The sequence below is a fragment of the Lathyrus oleraceus genome, chromosome 2 (assembly GCF_024323335.1).
Source record: "Lathyrus oleraceus cultivar Zhongwan6 chromosome 2, CAAS_Psat_ZW6_1.0, whole genome shotgun sequence".
NCBI classification, from domain to species: Eukaryota; Viridiplantae; Streptophyta; class Magnoliopsida; order Fabales; family Fabaceae; genus Lathyrus; species Lathyrus oleraceus.
In genome coordinates, this window is record NC_066580.1 from 480,103,453 (window position 1) to 480,124,272 (window position 20,820).

At 39.3% G+C, this 20,820-nt stretch overlaps 1 protein-coding gene and 1 pseudogene across 1 annotated transcript; both read right to left on the bottom strand.

The window, feature by feature from the left end:
- Positions 1 to 5,858: 5,858 nt before the first annotated feature.
- Positions 5,859 to 6,808, bottom strand: LOC127123848 (60S acidic ribosomal protein P0-like). Its single transcript, XM_051054028.1, has 2 exons — positions 6,017 to 6,808; positions 5,859 to 5,969 (listed from the first exon to the last, which is right to left on the bottom strand). The coding sequence occupies exons 1-2, from the start codon at positions 6,806 to 6,808 to the stop codon at positions 5,859 to 5,861; spliced, it is 903 nt and encodes a 300-aa protein (XP_050909985.1).
- A 117-nt stretch (positions 6,809 to 6,925) lies between these two features.
- Positions 6,926 to 20,368, bottom strand: LOC127123849 (uncharacterized; annotated as a pseudogene).
- Between the last annotated feature and the right edge of the window lie 452 nt (positions 20,369 to 20,820).

Sequence of the window (20,820 nt, forward strand, 5' to 3'; positions counted from 1 at the left end):
TTGTTTCGTGTCTATACATAAAGATCCACATTGATATATTTCTTAAAAGAACTCATAAAAACTGTTTTGTGTCAGTATGTATCAATACATGTTCATCTGCATCGATACATAAATTTGTTTTAAATCACAAAACGTTTTTTGCTTCAGTATGTATCGATATATACGAGCTTTGTATCGATACATGCTTAGTTAAAATGTTCTATGTATCGATACATACGAGCTTTGTATCGATACATGCTTAGTTAAAATGTTCTATGTATCGATACATACGAGCTTTGTATCGATACATGCTTGTATTAATTCTCTAAAATTAATCAAAGCTACAGTATGTATCGATGCATATTCTTTTGTATCAATACATAATTCTGTTTTGTCTACTAACAACTTCTGTCTTTCACATATAAGAAGTATTTTGACAGCTCAGTTAAAAGCACGAATTCAGAAGTGAAAAACAGTTGAACACAAATCAAAGGAGTGTGTAGCAGCAATTGTTTTGAGCAGTTAGAAACCTGAAAGAGACTTCATCTTCTTCATCTTCTCAATCTCTTTTCTTCAAGAACATCAACACATAATCATTCTTGTTCTTTGGATTAAAGGATCAACGAGATAACATTCAGTGGAACGATCAAGGATCTAGCTGAGGTGTTCAGTGGAACGATCGAGGATCTAGCTGAGTTGAAGGTTGAAGGGGGTTCGAGGAAAAACCAAATGGTTTGTCCTTCAAGAACTGGAGTGTTCTTACGGGTTTGTTAGTCACGTTTGTAGAACAGATTCAGCCGTAGCGTAGGGTTTGGAAATTGGGTAATTTCGCAAACAGGTCGTGGAACCGGTGAATTGTTTGCAATTTCTTGCAGGAAATTCTTGATCGAGCTCAGATCAAGTGGAGGTTTTATACAAGAAAAAGATCTTGGGATTTAGATTTCTGTCTTTGTATTGAAACCTTGTATCAACGAATTCGGCATTATTGATAATTACAGTTCTCAATTTCATTTGAAATTGAGAGGGAGACGTACCCACACGCGAGGACGACAGTGGGGAACTTCCTTACCAAATCTCTGCGTATCGTATTCTTTCCTTATCTCTCTTTATGTTTTCCACAGTTTTGTGATTTCAGTTGGTGGATTGTGGCTGTACATTTTGTGATACAATAGTGGAAATAAAACTTTGTTATATAAACTCCACCATTGTTCATCATTGATCACATACACACCAAATGTTTGACAAAACTGTCAGCTGAGTTTTATTCATTGGAATCAGAATTTAGTGATAAGTGCATTTGATTTGATAATATTCTGGTGTTAATTTTCTCTATCGTTCTAATTCAAATCCAGCAATAAATTCGCGTGTCCGGTTTTCTAGTAGCGGTTCAGAATAGATGGAAGTCGATTCGGAACTGTAATTTTCCGCTAAGTTTCAATAACTCTGATAAGAATTTTTAAATCCGTTTATTTAAAAAGAGGTGATCTATTCACCCCCCCCCCCCTCTCGATCACTAGCCACACCGTCTAACAGGGTGATGGTGTGAGGTTGATTGTTGGGTTTGGATGGTTTGACATTGGTGTTGGACGGGGACTTGTTGTTGGCGTATGATGACGAAGCCAGTTGGCGTGGATCAATCAAATACCTTGGCTCAGACACAAATTATTGCGTTGTAACTGACCTAAATCATGCCATATATTGTTGAGTTGGTCTAGCACCATGTAAGACTGGTTCGTTTAAGATGTGTGGTCGTTGATTCCTCCAATGACGACACGTCTCTTTTGCAAAGTCTCTCCAGTCGGAGTAATCCCATTGGGCATCGACTCTTTTTTTATGCCAATCTCCCAAACACGTCGGAGGCTCTGGAATTTGTTACTGCATGCCAAACTGCAGTTTTACCCGGTCACACTAGTGCATCTCCACAGTAGTGAACCGGATAATTTGTGTCTTTGTTGTCCAAACTGCAACATCATCATGGTAAAAATTGTATTACTCACCACATTACATGATCAGTGCCCATACCGAAGGTGAAATATTTGAGCATCAATTATTCGGTTTATGTTTTCGCAACATAGAAGTAACTCGGTTAACAATAAATCAAAGATCAAATTTTTCACACCTGAAAAAAAGAATAGAAAATAAATTGAAGTGCAGTCTTGTGGCCCAAATCATCTATAAAAATCTAGTATGGTTTGCAGACAACCAGGTCAAGTTTTATCAGAAGAAGATTTGAGATGATGACGATGTTCATCATATGTTTGTTAGTCATGAATAATCTTGGAACAACGATATAGAGTTGTATATATTACCACAACAACAACAACAAGTGTCCCAGTTCATTGATCAGTCACAAGTGTTTTGTGAAACTAATGACGACGAACAAGCTGAGGCCAATGTTGTAAACGAGGAAGAAGAAGAAGCCGAGATTTTGGTTGATTCAATGGTGAACACTGATGAAGAAGAGGAGCCATTACCAGCTAGTCATGTATATTATCCACATCAACACATGACAAGCTTGAATTTAGGTTCCGATGAACCTTCATCAGATATATTTTAAAATCCTTATGTGCAAATACAAGGATCTTTGAAAGAAGGAGACACATTTCGTACAAAAGAAGAGTGTGTAAAGGTTATTAAAAAGTTTCACATGGAACTATCAGTTGATTACAGAGTTGATAGAACTAATGCATTGAGGTACAAAATTTATTGTCGAAATGTGCACTGCCTTTTCAGGTTGCCAGCTTCGTACCAGATGTCGTACCTCATGAAAAATGAGAACACGACTTAAGCGAAGCGCGATCGCACGCTCGCAATGATGGACTGAACAGAGTCGCCACCGAACTTTATTTATTCCTAAAAAGGAAAGGGGAAATATCGATAAAACCCAAGACAAAACGATAATGATTATGGTCGTCGCAACCAAATCAGGGTTCGGGAGTCGATTACGCAAGGGGAAGGTATTAGCACCCCTCACGTCCCTTGTACTCAACGGGAACCATTAGGTTAGTTGTGCGCATTAGTGTTAGTTTGAAATGTTAGGCTTTAAGTTATTAGATGGGAAAGAAAGAAAGGATGAGAGGAGAATCTTTTTTTTTGGATTTTTGACGAAGGACTAAACCTAAGTTTTTTATTAGTGGGCCTGACAAGATTTACAAATCCTGCTCCTACGTATCTCAACAGAGAAATCAAGGCTTACGTAGTTCTGGGTAGAAAAATGTTTGTTTGTTGGTCGATTTTAGCGAAAGTTACTTTGTGTCAAATCGACGAAAATATTGTTGGACTACCCAAAACAGGTGGAAAAACATTGCCTTGCATTGTTTTGAAACAAAGTAACTTTCGTTAGAGAAAGGTTTAAGAGTCAATCGCACGGCGGCGAGAAAAGAAATTGATTGGTTTGATGTGTTTTGAATAATGGCGAGAACTTGGATGAGCGAGATATCCATCTCGAATCCTAGTCTCAGGAGTGCATGGTATCCACCACGTTCCATTTCCATCTTATTTGCAAAAAAGTGTTTAATAAGGATTAGGTGTTTTGAATTTGATTGAGAAAGGGTTTGAAGAAACCGCATTGACAATTTTAAATGACGGCGAGAGCTAAGATAGGCGAGGCATCCACCTCGAATCTTAATCTCAGGAGTGCGTGGTATCCACCACGTTCCATTTCCATCTTTATTGAAAGGTGTTTAGATAGGAATTAAGTATTTTGAGTTTTTGTTATGAAAATGACTTGACATTGGATCAAGCATTGATGGACGTTTAAGAGAAATTTGAATGAGTGTTTGAGAGAAACAGAATAGATAAATTTGGATGATGACGAGAGCTAGGATAAGCGAGACATCCATCTCGAACCCTAGTCTCAGGAGTGTATGGTATCCACCACGTTCCATTTCCATCTTTATTGAAAAGGTCTTAAATATGAATTAATATTTTTTGAGTTTTTATTATGAAAAATGGCTTGACGTTGGATCAAGCATTTGATGAAGGTTTGAAAGAAATGGAATAGAATGGGAGGAAGAAATGGATTTGATTTGTTTATTGAGAAAATACTCGACATTGGATCGAGTCTTATTTTTGATCTTTTGGAAATTGTTGATTTTATTCTTGTGCTAGTAGTTAACTAAACAATCGAGCAATAAAGAAATAAAACAGTAAAATTATTACATGCCAGAGGAGTGGGGGTACATTTTTTCGAATGGGAATTCAAAGCAATGGAATAATTAAATCGGACCAATCAATGAATAAACAACGCATGAGTGTAGGTGCAAGGGAACTGTCTCATTGTAAGAAGGCCCAAGAGTAAGCCATGTGAAGAAAGCAACAAATACAAAATTATATTTACAAGATAATCAAAAATTAAATCAAAAGGAGTAAAACCGGGATTTGCACTGATGGAAATTGAGGGACACACAACCTAAATAATGTGCTCAAAGCCAGTTTGCACATATTAACAACAATCGAAATGTCATATGTGATTAATCAAAACGCGGCGAAATACTATCAATGTATCGATAAAAATAATCATGGATAAACAACATGAGAATTGTTGAATCCATAGATTAAAAATCGATATTTAAACAATAAAATAAATTAAGGACAAACATTAAAATCAACAAGTGTCGGGAAAAATGGGAATAAAACATAAAAATATTAAAAGAGAAAATAATGAAATAAATAGGAAATGACATGCACAAGGATCAAACCCATGGTCCTGGGAATGCAAACCTACAGTTTTACCACTCAACTAGGATCGCTTACTGATATCTGCATTCAATCACCACTATATGACATAAACAAAAATGCTGAAATGTATAAATAAAATCACAAAGATGAAACAGTAACAAGATCCTCTCTTTTTTTAAACTGATACTCTAACCAAACTTTCCAATCTAAACTGACATTAAATTTACATGAACAATAACAGCACTCAAATGCGTCTACTACACCATTCTATTGATGCATTGTCCAAACAAAACTATAGTTAATATAATTTATGCATTGAAACTTAATCGAGAGTGAAACACAATTCACACTATCGATTTGGCAACGCAATAAAATCTACAGCAAAAAATAACACACACGCGCATCATGGTGACAAAATCAACGGCGAAGACACAACAGTCCATCAAAGTCCATAGGAAAGGAAATGGTAAATAAAACAGGTGTAGACAGATCCAAAACGGATCTGAATCAAGATCGTACCTCTTATTTCGAAAGTTATTACGCCGCTCGGATCGAGACCGTGTTAACTCTGTTCGTCCTTGCTGAGTTGATGTTGTTTGTGGCGGAGAGACGTCGAGCTTAAAGACAATGACGTTGAGGTGCTTCACGACCGACCGTCGTTCTACGTTGGCGGTGTTCTTTATGAGCCAAATGGCTGGCAAACGAATTCTCTGCACTGTGTGCATTGTAGTTGGAAGAAGAAAGGTTACGGTGCCAATTTCGTGAGGGAAAGATGAAGGTTTTTTTTGTGTTGAAGCAGTGCCCTTGAATTCTCTCTTTTTTTTGGATGGTAGCCGCTAATCTTTTTTTCTCTTTTCTGTGAACAGTATCCGCTCCTTTTATAGTCCCACTGCTAGGGTTTTGAATTGGCCGCTAAGATCAAAGGGATGTTGGACTTGGAAGTGCTTTTGGTGCCGCCAGTTTGTCTACCCTGTTTTGGTGCTTATTCTGAAAAAGGTAATATGTACCTTGTACTTCTTCTGTGAAAATGTTTCATTTTTGTTGCTTGTGAACTTTTACTGCCTTACTGAGTTATTGTGATTTTTTTACTGCAGTGAAATTTGGTAAAAGTTTCAATTAAAACTTCAATTATTACAAAGCTTTTTCGATCATGATTTGGTTGATGTTGCTGTGATTTTGTTGCTCTTTCTTTGCAGCAATCATTTCTCCATCACCTTATGAGAAGAAACCACAAGAAAATCAGCTACCCTCGCATTCTGAAGCTCAACCTCGTCGGTTTTGTCTACACCAATGCTTAATACAATGTTTTTCTGCATACAAAGTTGAACTGTAGCGCTTTGTTCTTGAATCCAGCTACCTTTAGCACATCACCAATTCTATAACGGTATAGTCCGGCATAAGTAGTAACAACAAGTTCATACTCTTGACCGAGTTTGGCATCAACAAGTTTAACGAGATCTTTCTGTTCTTCACACAGGTAGATTTGGATAACATTCTCAAGACCTTTATGATGTCCTTTCAAGGAGTCCATGTGCAAGATGCGAGATACTTTAGAAGATTCTTCTTCAGGCTCCTCCTTCTTCTCCTCCTTGGCAGCAGCAGGTTCATCATAAGTTATATTTGCAGGAGCAGCAGCAGCTACAACAAACTTACTTGGATCCTTGAGATACTCCTTAACCTCGTCAGCCTCTGGGTAGGAATATTCTGTTGCCACTACAATGGCAAGAACATTCTTGTAGGCATTCACAAACATGTGTGGAGCAACTGCCAATGTTGGGTATGAGATGGCCAATGAAAGTGATGTAACCATTGATACACCAATAGCAAACTTGGCAACAAGGTCATCATCAGTAAGATCAAGAACCTCAGGGCTAAACACGGAGCCATTGTCATAGACAGAAAGGACCACAAGACCATATGAAAAGGGTCTAATGCCTAACTTGGCAAGCAATGCAGCTTCGGAAGATCCAACCTTGTCTCCCTTCTTGATGAGTTCAACAGGCGTAATGATTTCAACAGTACCCTTGTTAATAGTTAGAGTTCCAGTCTTATCACTACAAAGATATCCATGCCTGCCATCCTTTCCATGGCTGTCATCCTCATATGCTGCCGAATTGGCATTGTCAAGTTCGATCGCAGACTGGTCCATGACTCCCAAGGCAGCAAATTGTAAGATTTTGATCCTTGTTCATGCTTTTCATGTACATCGTAAACTTGGTGAATTTACGCCGAACTTGTTGTGTTTGATGTTGTGCAGGATCCTGAGTCAATAATGAAGTCTTGGAGTAACATCATCAATTGCAGCTGATTTCAAATTTAAAGGTTTTGATGTTTTTGGAGCAGGAGCTGCTATGGCACCCCAAAGATCATCATCTTCATCCTTGCTCAACTTTGGTGTACTTTTGGGTCGTATACTTGAAGCTTTTGTCTGTGAAACTGGTTGAGAAACCGGCCGCCTTTGAGCTGCTTGAATGTTGATAAGTGTTGGAGTTGGCTTTGTATCTTCAAGTGGTTCTAGATCATCCCACCCATCCTTGTCATTTTCAGGTTCCTCATCGATTCCATTCTCTAGTTCCCCCCAGCCATCCGTTGATGTAGGAGATGGAGGGGCATGGTGCTCAGTGAAATTTGGTGTGGAACTTACACGGATGAGTGCTGTTGAAGGAGTATCTACAGCTGAGGTGGCATTAGAAGATGTTGATGTAAGGGCACTAGAACTAACATGAAATTCTGGTGTAGTCAGAGTTCAGATGTTCTACTCTAAGTCATGACATCTGATCCAACATTGTTACTAATACAGCAAGATAGTTATACAAATTAAAACCCAGTACTGATATGCACACATTCACAGATGTCACGACATCTGCTACTATATCACCATAGAATGGAAGAGCACCCAGTTCTGTCCATCTGGTACAAAGACACAGCAGAGATCAAACATGGCACTTACTCCTGTTGAGCCTGCACAGTTATCAGCATGATGTCTCAACATTGATTTGAACATCACCTGTTACAGCATTACAGGTTGACCCTATTTTATAACAGACAGAATTATAACGTGCAGAACGTAAAAACACAAGTAATTGTTAACCCAATTCGGTGCAACATCACCTACTCTGGGGGCATACCAAGCCAGGAAGAAGATCCACTATCAGTAGTATTAATTCAGAGTTAAACTCCCCCGTTTACAACTCTTCACTTAATCCCTACCCAATGCAATCTATACCTAGGAACTCCTAGATAGAAACCTCCAGTTTCCATTCCTATCACTACAATTACAATGTAATGCTAAACCACTTGAACTTGCTTCACAGCTTCGTTCAAGACCATAACAAACTCTTACCTACAGGCTTTGAGTTACAAATAATCTCATGCCTTCGAGCATTGAGAAACACATGGTAACCTTCCCACAGGTTGGGAGGTTTACCTCACACACACCCCTAATTTTTCATTATTTGAGGCTTACAAAACCTTGGTTATAATCTGCTATTTATAACCTAACCACCCAACTGGATTTGGGCCTTCAGAAATCGCAGCAAACTTCTCCTTTGCTGTTACAAAGCCAGCAGAAAACTTCTGCTACAATCAAGGTCTTCAATCTTTTATTTCCGAAAAAATCTCCATATTTAGGAACTGTATATTCACCAAATATTCTGATTGAGTCTTCAAGATCTCCACAAATAACGCCACCTTGGATTCTGACTAATCCCAGAATATTAAATCAGTTAACACAAACCAGAATTAACTAATTCAGTTTTATACACATGCGTGATGTCACAGTCACGATGTCGTGACATCTTACATGACATGTTGGTCCAGATGTTGAACTTCTTCAACCCAACATATTAAAACAACAGGGGTGATTACATTATTTGTTTTACAAAATTAATGTCAATCCTAAGGTACTAACAATCTCCCCCTTTGGCAAATTTTAGCTAAAACAAATAAACATTACACTAGACACCACATCCCAATACGGGTCTGCACTTCTTCTTTGTATGGTCAGCACCATCACCAACACCAACTTTGGTGTACATGAAGAAGAAGCTGTACAAGACACAACTGTCCTCTTAACTCAGATCACAAGTCACAACTGATATACCCAGTTAGTGACTTTTGTGCCTGAACCCAACTTCTCCTTGCTACCACATTTTGCTTGCTTCTGGTACATCCTCAGGACAATGTTCCTCTCCCCCTTTTTAGCTAAACATTTATAAATGAAACCTTCACAAAACCAGATCCAGGCGCAGTATGCCCAAATCTTAACAAACCCCATGGTTTAGAGGGAATGGAATGTCGCTCTTGTGAGAAGAGGAGTGTTGTTACATCCTTTAAATAGGCCAGACCATGTTTAGGATTTAACGGTAGGAGTAAATACTTGGTCAAGATCCATAAATATATGCTTAGGAATTAACGGTAGGAGTAAATACTTGGTCAAGATCCATAAATATTTGCTGAGAATAAGTCAGAGAATCACCACCAATATCCCAGACTATCTTTGAATACCTTTTATAGCTCTTGACTGTTTCTTTTCAGAAACAACAGTTCCAATGCGTGTAGACTGTTCCATTAAATGTTGTCAGACACGTTGCAAGCTATGTCTTAACATTCGACACTGCTTTTGTCTGCATTCTTCATGTATTCTCCCTATCACCATTTCCTAAAACCACTTTCTCACCTCCAAAGGTAGCTTGACATCTAGCACCACACATCCACATTTCCTTATATAACTTCCAGCAGGTACATAGGATATCTTATGTTAAGACATCACATATGACATCTTGTGAGCACTCTGTCCTTTTTGTTTACAAGGAAAACTACCAGCAGTTAAGCAACTTATCAGTAGTTTAATCAGCAGCAGAAGCAAAACAATTACTAGCTATGGCTACTAGTAATACACACATGCACAAGGGTACTTTTCCTCCCCCTAAATCTGTGCAACAAAAACAGAATTACTAGTTATGGATGCAACTAGTAAGACACACAAATGCACAAGGGTACTCCTCCTCCCCCTAAATCTGTGCATACATCAAATAACAGTAACTCCAGCACCTGTACCACACAACTGTAACACACAGGCTCATTCTAATATATCATAATGAGACACACCACATCCATATTTACTTATGACTGTAAGTTTCAGAAGGAAATAACACTATTGTCCAAGGCAATGTCATGACATCCGGTCAGACATTCTTCTACTCACTCAGCCTTGACACACACCACATCATCCCAATAACTAACAAGGTGCCATACCTTGTTATCTGAGAACTCATAGACCACAAGCTTGATGATTACTTGCAGCGCAAAGACAGAACTCCCCCTGTCATGAACAACCAACTCTCCTCTTGAAACTTGGAGATCACACATGAACATATCCAACACCCCAAGGTTGGACATGCACATACTTCCTGATTCAAAGAGAACCCAGACCACTTGATGAATGGAAAATATAAGACGCATCTTCATGTCTTCAAGAGCACACCCTCTGTTCAACCCTCTTGGATGAACACATCCACACTCTGTGTCAATCTCTCTTCTAACCAGAACAGAAAACCACTTCACAAAATATTCTAACATAAGTTAGGACATCCTTCACAACATAACAAAGAACACCATCTAATAATCTTCAGATATCACCGAGTCACCAGCTTGATCCAAAAGAAACCAGACACAAATTGGGACATATACATTCTCATCCCATTACAAGAGATAATCTTCCATAGATAGCTCAGAACTCCTACCACAAGCTCCAAGAGATGAATAGAAAACACCTCCTTTTGTCTTCAACTTACTACTTTTCTGCTCAAAAGTAATTTGTCTCAGACTTTCCTCAAGAATAATCAGCTGCCATATGTTGATTATCTTGATTCTTCGAACTCACTTCTGAGATAGACCAAATGCCACTGGTTGATTACCTCCTTCATGAATCCTCATATGAAAAAGTCAAATGCCACTTTTTGACCTCTCCATGTTTATCAGACTTCTCCCAAAGATATTCTGACCGTCCAAGTGAGACTTTAACTTCAAGCTACAAGTTAAACAAAACTTAGATTCTCTAAGACATGAACATGTAACATCCTCTCTATCCAGCAACTCCAAAGAACTGCAATGAGAGCGATCTTTTTGAAGTACCCAATCTACAACTCTATAGACCCTTCTATCTTAAGTTGATGTGGCACTTCATCAACTAAGATTATGATGTTGAACCAAATGTCACAACATTGTGTTTTAACATCTAGCTGTTGAACTCAGCTCCTTCTTCTGCCACTTGAAAGAACTTCCTCCCTACACAGAACAAGAGTTCAACGCTCTCATAGACTTGATTGTGGAACCAACTTTGAGTAAACAACCTCCATCCTGCAGGTTTGCAGTTAAGTCATCCAAGCTCACACCTTGATGAATCCCTGCTTCTTCTCCAAAGACATCAGACACTCTGATGCATGAGTCTTCAGAAGGACCAGTTAGAAACTAACCCTTCAGCTATACCAAGGATTCCACTTCCTAAAGCAAGGCTGTTTCCATGATGCCAAGAATGCTGCCACTTGTTCTTAACTCCACAGTGTGCATTAGCCAATGCACTTCCTTACCAAGATCAGAAATAAACTGATCCAAGTAACCACCATCAAGACTATGATGTCTTCTTCTTCTTGTACACACCAAGGCTGAACATGTTTCTTGCCAGGAAACCTTTTCAGAGGTCATATGCTTTTGCTGCCACCAAAGAGATAGACCATAAACCAATGTACTATCCTTCCTGTGATTCTGCATAGGGTCTTGAAGAAGAGATGTTCCAACATCTTTAAGAACATCAATTATCTTGAGCTCCAAGGATAATCAATTAAATACTTGTACTTGGCACAAGTAGACATTGATCTTAAATCCTTTCCCAATTATTCTTTCAGATACTTCCACCATAAGAATACTTTGAAAATACTCTTCTTGTGTCAACATCTTCTGCTTGCAAGCACCTCAACAGTTTTGAGAATCTTTCCAGATTAGATTCACCCTTAGGAATGAGAGAGATGAATCCTTCCTTGCAAATGTGTCACACAACAACCAGAACCCATGTGACACAAGTCAACAGCCAACCAGACCCTAGGCTGACCAAACGTGAGGAGGTTAACCAAAACTCCCCCTCAAATTAACAATCATGGAACCTCCACACCAATATCCATGCATTGTACACAAATGTCTCAACATGACATACACCATCCCTACCAGTGGCAACTAACTCTATGAGTTATACCTATACATACTCCAATCACACCAATCAGACTCCAGCTGGCCATAAGTACTAGTGGAAAAAAAACAACACCAGTCAATAGTAGATATGCATTTCCAGAGCATACTACCTCAACCAACCTCTGAATCTTCATATTCTCACTCCTTGAAAGAACTGCCACTTCTGAGCGTGGTGTTTGAATAACAAGATTCATGGTCCCAATCCTCTTAAATGAAATAGCAATCAGGTTACCTCATTATTGACTTCTAACATCCAGGGGACTTGTCTTCCAACACAACATAGTACTTCAGGGAACAACTATCCAACCCTGATCAATCTACAGGAATAAGACAAACAACAAGAAATTGCACAATGTCACATCTCAACCAGCTCCACTTCTAGAGATCAGACTTCTAAAAGTGACCTTCTTGAGCACACACAAAGTTGACCCTACCCTTGTCAACTTAGCACACACAGATGTCTCCTCTTCCAGGTCAGGAGTAGGTTCCAAACAAAAGTATACCTTTGTTTGACACCTAAAAACATCTGCTCTTTGTAGCACCTCAGATTTGCACCTCCCATTTGTACATTCATTTCATTTTTAGGTCATTAGCATTGCATAGCATGTTGCATTTCATCAGTCAAAACTGATCAGGAGAATCCATCTGTGCAAGAGAGCAAAAGCATTTCCATGAGACAAAGGCCCTATGGTTGTTCTAGAGAGCTTACATGACCCAAGGTTCATTTTGATGCAACTTGACCATTGGTTTGAGGTTCAAAGTCCACAGTGCATGACCAAGTCATCTGAGGCCCATAAAAGTCAATTGCAAGTCAACTGAGGGCTAGGAGGTGGGAAGTGGTTAGAGATAATTCATTCATGTTCAAACAAGTCTCATTTGACATTTCAAACACTCACATTGAAGAATTTGAAGTCAAGTCAAGAATTTCCCAAAATAGAAAGTGACCCATAATTTGAAATTTCCAAAAATGGAAAGGTTTTAGACCAATTTCAACTCAACTTTACATCATCAAAGAAGCTTCAAATGAAATTTTGTCCAACATGAAAGTTGAAGATCTTTCTCTCCCATTTCCAAAAAGTCCAAGATCATGAATTTCTAATGAAGGGTTGAGGAGATATGATCCAATCATGGTAAAGTGTGCTTAAAAGTTCAAATGGGCATAACTTTTGAACCAAGCCTCCAAATTTGGTGGTTCTTTTTGCATTTTGTTCCTCATAACATGTAGTTTCCAAATATCTCATTACATGGCATGAAATTCCTTTGCATGATCATATATTCATTCATGAAGTTTTTTGAAGGAAAATTAATAAAATCAATTTGGTTGATCATATGCATGAAATACCAATTCCAAAATGTGCATGGGCTATTTTTAAGAGGATTTGGGCCAGCTTTGGGCACTGTTCACGCATGCATTTCATGCATGAGGTGAAAATCCAATTTTGTGCACACACCTTATAACTTGTTAATCTCACTTAGTTGTGGCTAAAACATGTTTTCAGAATGATTAACAAGGGATATATAAGGATAATCACAACTGCATTTGCCATTAACAACAGTTTTCAGATCTAGATCTTGAAATCAATCAAATTTTTCTCTCATCAAGAACTCCCAATTTCTTCACACAAGGACCATTTCTCTTGATGGATTCATGATTAGGAAGTGTTTGTGAGGCAAATTGAACGTGGACTTGGAGGAATTCGTGCCAGTTTTGACCACACTTGAAGCTTAAAGGTTCAATGGAGTTTGCAAGTTGAGCTAGATTCATGCGTGCTGGAGCATCCAATTCTTCATCAATCACCTCAACAAGCATTGTAGAAGAGTTTTGGACCATTGCTGAGCCCTGTAGCACGAGTTTCCACTTGTTGTTCTTCAAGAGGTCAAGTTTCGACCTCAATTATTCTTGAATTCATTATGATATTTGTGTAGATCTTTGCTTGGTGGTGATTCTGGTATAAAAATTGAGTGAAATGGTGCATTATCCATGAAGTTATGCATGCTTGAAAGTTTGATGTCAATTTTTCTTTTCTTCGATTTGGATGATGCATGATGTTTTGGCATGATTTGTTGCTTGATCTTGCATGTGCATGAAACGAGGAACCGATTGGCATTAAAATTTTTGATTTCTGGAATTTTTCTGGAGTTTGCATGAAGTTCATCTTCATCTTCATCTTCAACCTCATGAAGAAGATGAAGATCATGAGTTTTCCAAAACTTGCTATGAACTTGCTATGAATTTGCTACGAATTTCCAGATTAGCTACGAATTCTGGAAATGTTTGCCAGGCTTAGGGTTTCTTCAGTGAAACGACACTGTTTCACTTAGACGCGCAAATTTGAAACTGGCCAGGGTTCGAGTCCCACCGCGTGCAAATATTCAAATGCTTCATGTTTTTTCACATATTCCCTCCATTTTGCCATGCTTATTCATGTTTTGATTTCAAATTTTTTCCAAACTTCATAAAATCATAACAAATTGAAAAATCATCCAATTGATCCCCAATTTTTTGCAAAATGCTCCTTGTTGTGTCTAGTTTTTTTTTATCATGAATTTGCAAGTTGTGCATGGCTGGAAAATTAATTTGCTCTAGGTTGATTGATCACATGTACATTTATGACATTGCTTGATTCAAACTATCATGAAATGCTTGTTTTTCATCCAATGAACTTGAAATTTTGCATGCTGATTCTAGACACATTGATGGACATTTTGGCTTTGGTTTGACATTTTTCTCATGCTCCATTTCTGTTTTATGCTTGTGTTAACATGGTGTGACAATTTGTGTCACACATTTGGTTGTCTAACTTGTACAATGTGATTTTCATGCCAAATGACCTCTAATGCTTCTGATTTTTTGTATGATGGATGTTTTGGATGTGTTGAATGATCATGATTTTTTCCAGAATTATTTGAACCATTTCTGATTTGATTTGGAATTTTGAATCTCATTGTCCATTTGTATGCCTTGAATTGGTCATTAACTTCTCTCGCCTACCATTTGAATTTGCTTATTGATTTTGATGTGGCACTTTTTAAGACATGTTAATATGTGGTTGAAGTTGCTTTGTGTTGAGTTTGAGGTTCTGTTTTGGATTTTTGATCCTTTTTTGACCCTAGGCTTTGACCTAGTGGTTTGTTACTTACCATTTGAGTTGTGATTTCAGGTTCAAGTGTACATTTCCATGATTGGAGTAGCTCCTTCATTTAAGCTTGGTCAATTGTTGTCATTTGCTAACCTTTGTGTGTTTTGTAGGCTTTGAGGACAATTCATTTGTGTTTGCCTTATGCCTTGCACCATTGTTGTTTGATTGGTTTTGTCTGTCTGTCTGATATTGACTATTGACTGTTTATCTGAGTGTACTGATTGGTTTAGCTGTTTCCACAGGTACCTAAGTTGCTTTAAGTTCATTTGAACTTGCTTTGCATTGCTTGTGGTTTGCATACCACTGAGGTATAATCTCTGATCTTCATGTAGTCTGGAAGACCTACTGTTATTGGTAGGCACCTGTCTGAAGCCCTCCTTAAGAGGCAATGTTTGTGGTTGTTTAATTTTGTGCCAAGCAGGTAAAGACCTCTTAAGAGGCAATTGGCAGATAAAAGGGATGTGCAATCCGTCCCCTGCTATTCAGTTGTGTCATTCACTTTGCTCACACACCATGTGTTGATGCATTGTGAATAAGAACCCAAGATCTTGTTGTGTCGGTTATCTGTGGAGAAGAGTTCCTACATTCTGAACTCCCACACTTTCTATTTTGAGTCAAGCTCTCCCAGGCCAGGGATAAGAGCTGTGAGGTCTTATCCTCACTTCCCATGTCATCTGCTTCACCCTAACTCTCAGTGTTAGGGTTAAGAGCTAAAAACACCCCTTTCCAGTTGGCTTGTTTCTGCAGCCCAGCCTTGTGTGAGCCCAATTGTTTGCATATAGTGTGTGTGCTTGCTTTATTGTGCTTGTTTGTTTGATTGTGCTGCTTAGGATAGCTTGCTTCCTGTGCAAGTTAGGATAGAAACCTCAACCTAGGACCATTGTGGATTACATGATAACTATTAGGCTCGAGTCAGGCTCCCTTCTAGTTTGTCATTTCCCAGTCTCTGGTTAGGATAGAAGTTTCTCCCCTGTTTAGGGGAACTATGTTGCCCTGATCCTCACACCAGATGAGGTACGTAGGCAGGAGATGAGCTGATCTCTCCGGGCGCCCACTTTCTTTTCTTTTTGTGTGAGTTATTTGTCCCTTTCTGGTAGGAGTCTGACGTAAGTCCAGCGATTGGCAGTTGGTTTCCTGTGTGTGTTTGTTGGTTCGGAGTCTGATGTAAGTCCAACGATTGGCATTCGGTTTCCATGTTTGCCTGTTTGTATGGAGTCTGACGTAAGTCCAGCGATTGGCAGTCGGTTTCCTGTGTTGGTTTTATTTGGCGTGCGTTAGCCGAGCTACGAGTGCTCTGATTCTTTCTCTGGTTAGAGAAGATACGTATGCATAGGATGCGACATCCTAGCGAGCACGTTTCCCCTGTCCCGAACTACGTCGACTCTGATGTCCGTGTCTGACAGACTACGTAGGCCTAGGATGCGACATCCTGTCGAGTCTTTCTTCCGTCTTCCATCTGTGTTTTATTCCTTCTTGTGCAGTGTTTTGAGCAGTTATCTAGCAACCTTTCCTCTATTCTTTCCGAGCGTGGATCCCGTCGAGTACGACGGATGCGTAGGGGTGCTAATACCTTCCCTTCGCATAACCGACTCCCGATCCCATCTCTCTCTGGTCGCGAGACCATGTCTTTTCCAGGTTTACTTCGAGCGTTTCCTTTCCCTCTTTTGGGATAAATAACGCACGGTGGCGGCTCTGTTGTTTCGTTTTCCCGCCGGTTTTTCGTGTAATGCGACACTCTTCAACCAGTAGCTGCATACTTGTTGAACAACATGTTCTAACATCACATAGAACATTAGTTCCACCTCCTTGGAACAAACCCTCCTTGAAAGTCTTCAAGGTCTTCATATACACTACCCAAGAGAGTAAAAGAATCAGTGATCAGGTGATTCTTACCATCCTGAAGTGAGAACGTCATGATGAGTGGACTTGAGGAGACTCAAGTATCTTTGACATCTTCAGTAGATTATGATGAAATCTTAAATACAACAGCCTTTCATCCACATGAGGGAAAACTACATCAGAGTTTGAGTTTTGCCAGGTATTATGCAGCGGAAATCATAATACAACTCAACCTATGAACACACACTTCACCAGATCAGTCTCCAAGAACATACCAAGTTTGAATATGATTCAATACTAGCACAGTTGTCCCACACAAAGGCCAATTGCCAACCTCCAGAGACAGGTACACACAGTTCCTGTCATGAATAGTCCATCCACCTACTTCAAGGGACCATTCAGGGAAATCACAGAACCTTCCACAGGTTCCAACATCAGTACTAACATAACTCCTTGCAAGATACCAGAAAGTATCACCCATGGATCTCATCCAGAAACAGAACAGGATGGCTGCTCTGATACCAATTGAAATTATGGTGTAGTCAGAGTTCAGATGTTCTACTCCAAGTCATGACATCTGATCCAATATTGTTACTAATACAGCAAGACAGTTATACAAATTAAAACCCAGTACTGATATGCACATATTCACAGATGTCACGACATCTGCTACTATATCACCATAGAATGGAAGAACACCCAGTTCTGTCCATCTGGTTCAAAGACACAGCAGAGATCAAACATAGCACTTACTCCTGTTGAGCCTGCACAGTTATCAGCATGATGTCTCAACATTGATTTGAACATCACCTGTTACAGCATTACAGGTTGACCCTATTTTATAACAGACAGAATTATAACGTGCAGAAGGTAAAAACACAAGTAATTGTTAACCCAGTTTGGTGCAACATCACCTACTCTGGGGGCATACCAAGCCAGAAAGAAGATCCACTATCAACAGTATTAATTCAGAGTTAAACTCCCCCGTTTACAACTCTTCACTTAATCCCTACCCAATGCAATCTATACCTAGGAACTCCTAGATAGAAACCTCCAGTTTCCATTCCTATCACTACAATTACAATGTAATGCTAAACCACTTGAACTTGCTTCACAGCTTCGTTCAAGACCATAACAAACTCTTACCTACAGGCTTTGAGTTACAAATAATCTCATGCCTTCGAGCACTGAGAAACACATGGTAACCTTCCCACAGGTTGGGAGGTTTACCTCACACCCCCCCTAATTTTTCATTATTTGAGGCTTACAAAACCTAGGTTACAATATGCTATTTATAACCTAACCACCCAACTGGATTTGGGCCTTCAGAATTCGTAGCAAACTTCTCCTTTGCTGTTACAAAGCCAGCAGAAAACTTCTGCTACAATCAAGGTCTTCAATCTTTTATTTCCGAAAAAATCTCCATATTTAGGAACTGTATATTCACCAAATATTCTGATTGAGTCTTCAAGATCTCCACAAATAACGCCACCTTGGATTCTGACTAATCCCAGAATATTAAATCAGTTAACACAAACCAGAATTAACTAATTCAGTTTTATACACATGCGTGATGTCACAGTCACGATGTCGTGACATCTTACATGACATGTTGGTCCAGATGTTGAACTTCTTCAACCCAACATATTAAAACAACAGAGGTGATTACATTATTTGTTTTACAAAATTAATGCCAATCCTAAGGTACTAACATAACAGAAGCAACTGGAGCATGATCAAAATGTTTTCCCTTCAGGGTCAAGGAGCTCATGGCCCATCCAAGTAAACTTGCATTTCCTGGAATTTATGAGCTTCCCATGCCTGCACCCCCAGTAGCCTCTGCTATGTTTGTCTTTTCATAATGTTGCTTTGCCATCTGCAAAAATTGATCAATAGCTTGAAATGCCTTAGATCGAACATCACTGTCGGGATCAATTGTGAGGACCACAACATTAGGAAGAATCCGAGTGGCAATTTCAGTGATGTCATAGTTAGAACTGGTGGCACATAAAGCCATAATTCCTGCTCCTCTAGCAGGTGGAAAGGTATCACGTAAAGCACGGACTGTAAATGCATTAATCAACACTCTTTTTCTTTTCCCTTCATTTAAGTAACTTGCCTCTAGTGAGGAATATGCCTAGCATAGGCAGCTGGTGGAACCACAATATGGATGACTGGACGTGCGTCGGTGTAAACTGGTAATGGCACGGCTTGTTGGACAGCTTGAGTTGATAATGACTCTCCGAATTGTTCAATATGTTGGAGAAGGCTAACACGGACAGCTCGATCGTTGGAGGCAAAGAGTTTAATTATTGTTGGAAGAATCTTGACACGAAACTCCTCGGCTGAAAGCCACGAACCCATTTTCAACAATGCAGTCAGAGCAGGGGTAGTAGCTGAACCAAATTCAAGGGCAGAAGCTAATAAAGGAAGTAACTTCTTTAACACAATCTGACGAGGAAGCTGCTCTGCTAAATTTGGAAGCTTGCGAAAGAAGGTGTCCTTCTCGACACTATCTTTCAAACTGAGAATTTCCATTAAATGTGTTGTGTCTACCAACTTATTTTGAAAATACTCACTGTTTTCTATAAGCTTTGAAGTATTCAATCTACGAGAAGGTGTGGAACTCAGTCGCCGCTGGTAATCTGGAAGCAGGGACTTGGGAATGGAGGCAGTGTTACATAACTCTTCTGTTTTGCTCAACTTCAAACCAGAGAATAGCTCATAGATAAGACAGCCCATGCCCCAAAAATCAATGGCCCATGGAGGAGACTTCTTAATTACAGCCCAGTCAGATTTTGCCAGCTCCATTGCTTTGTATTGAGTTGCAACAAGCCATGCATATTACAGCATTTGCGTAGAGGATGACTCATTGCTCCCATCAAACTCTGATAGAACATCAAAAGCATGGAGTTTCCAGTCCAGAGTTTGTGTGACAACAACACTAGCCAAGCAAACATTGCCATGAACAAGTTTATAATCATTATTTAAGAAGCTCGCGGCTTTCGATATCTGAAGCTGTCCCCAAGCATAATATCCATCCCTTTGTGTACTCTCAAGTCATAACTCTTTAACCTTATCTGAAAGTGGCATTACAGGTTCGGTCACAATATATATTGTGACCTTAGAAGAACCGCCATCAAAAGTTTCGATCTCGGTACTATGAAGAAATGACAAAATATTTGGATGCCTAACAGTTCGTAGACGCTTGACACCATTACGGCCCACAACTAAATATCCATCCTGAGCATTACTTCCAGATAAAGTAAAAATCGAAATCGGAGAACCGTCATCCTTTGAAGTGCCGCGGTGATGAATCCAAGAACCCCAAGCGGAATGATAAGGTTCACCGATGTTGTAAGGGAGATCTTTGATGCCAGTTCCAGATCCACCAACAACGTCTTTGAGGAATTTGAACATTTTTGGTTTCGATCCGGAATCGAAATTGTGATCTGATTAGTGTATAATTGGGAAGAGATAGCAACGGTGGCTGGTGTTGGGAAATACTTGCATTATGGCGGACTGAATAACAGAATCATGGTCGGTAGTTATAGAGAAAAGGGCCATTTGTATCCATTATTGTTGTAACATCCGGAAAACTGGAGAAAGCCCATGTATGATTGAGGCGTATACTATAATCAAATGACTGAGGACCTTATTCATAAAATACAACTGCCTCTTTAATTTCAGGATTTGAAAAATTCCTTACGTCGTTGCAAGTACCATAAGCATTTGACCGGATGTATGTTTCCAGAGTAACAACATTGGCATTTTGATAAGCTGCATTCTAAGCCTAGGCACGTCCACCAATGATTTCATGCGAAAGCATAAAATGTACATGATAGCCTCAGACAATCGGCCACTACTTGACAGGATTCAAGATGCAAAAAAGTCAGCACAATTAGGCTATCTAATTTCTCCACAACCTTATTGCCTT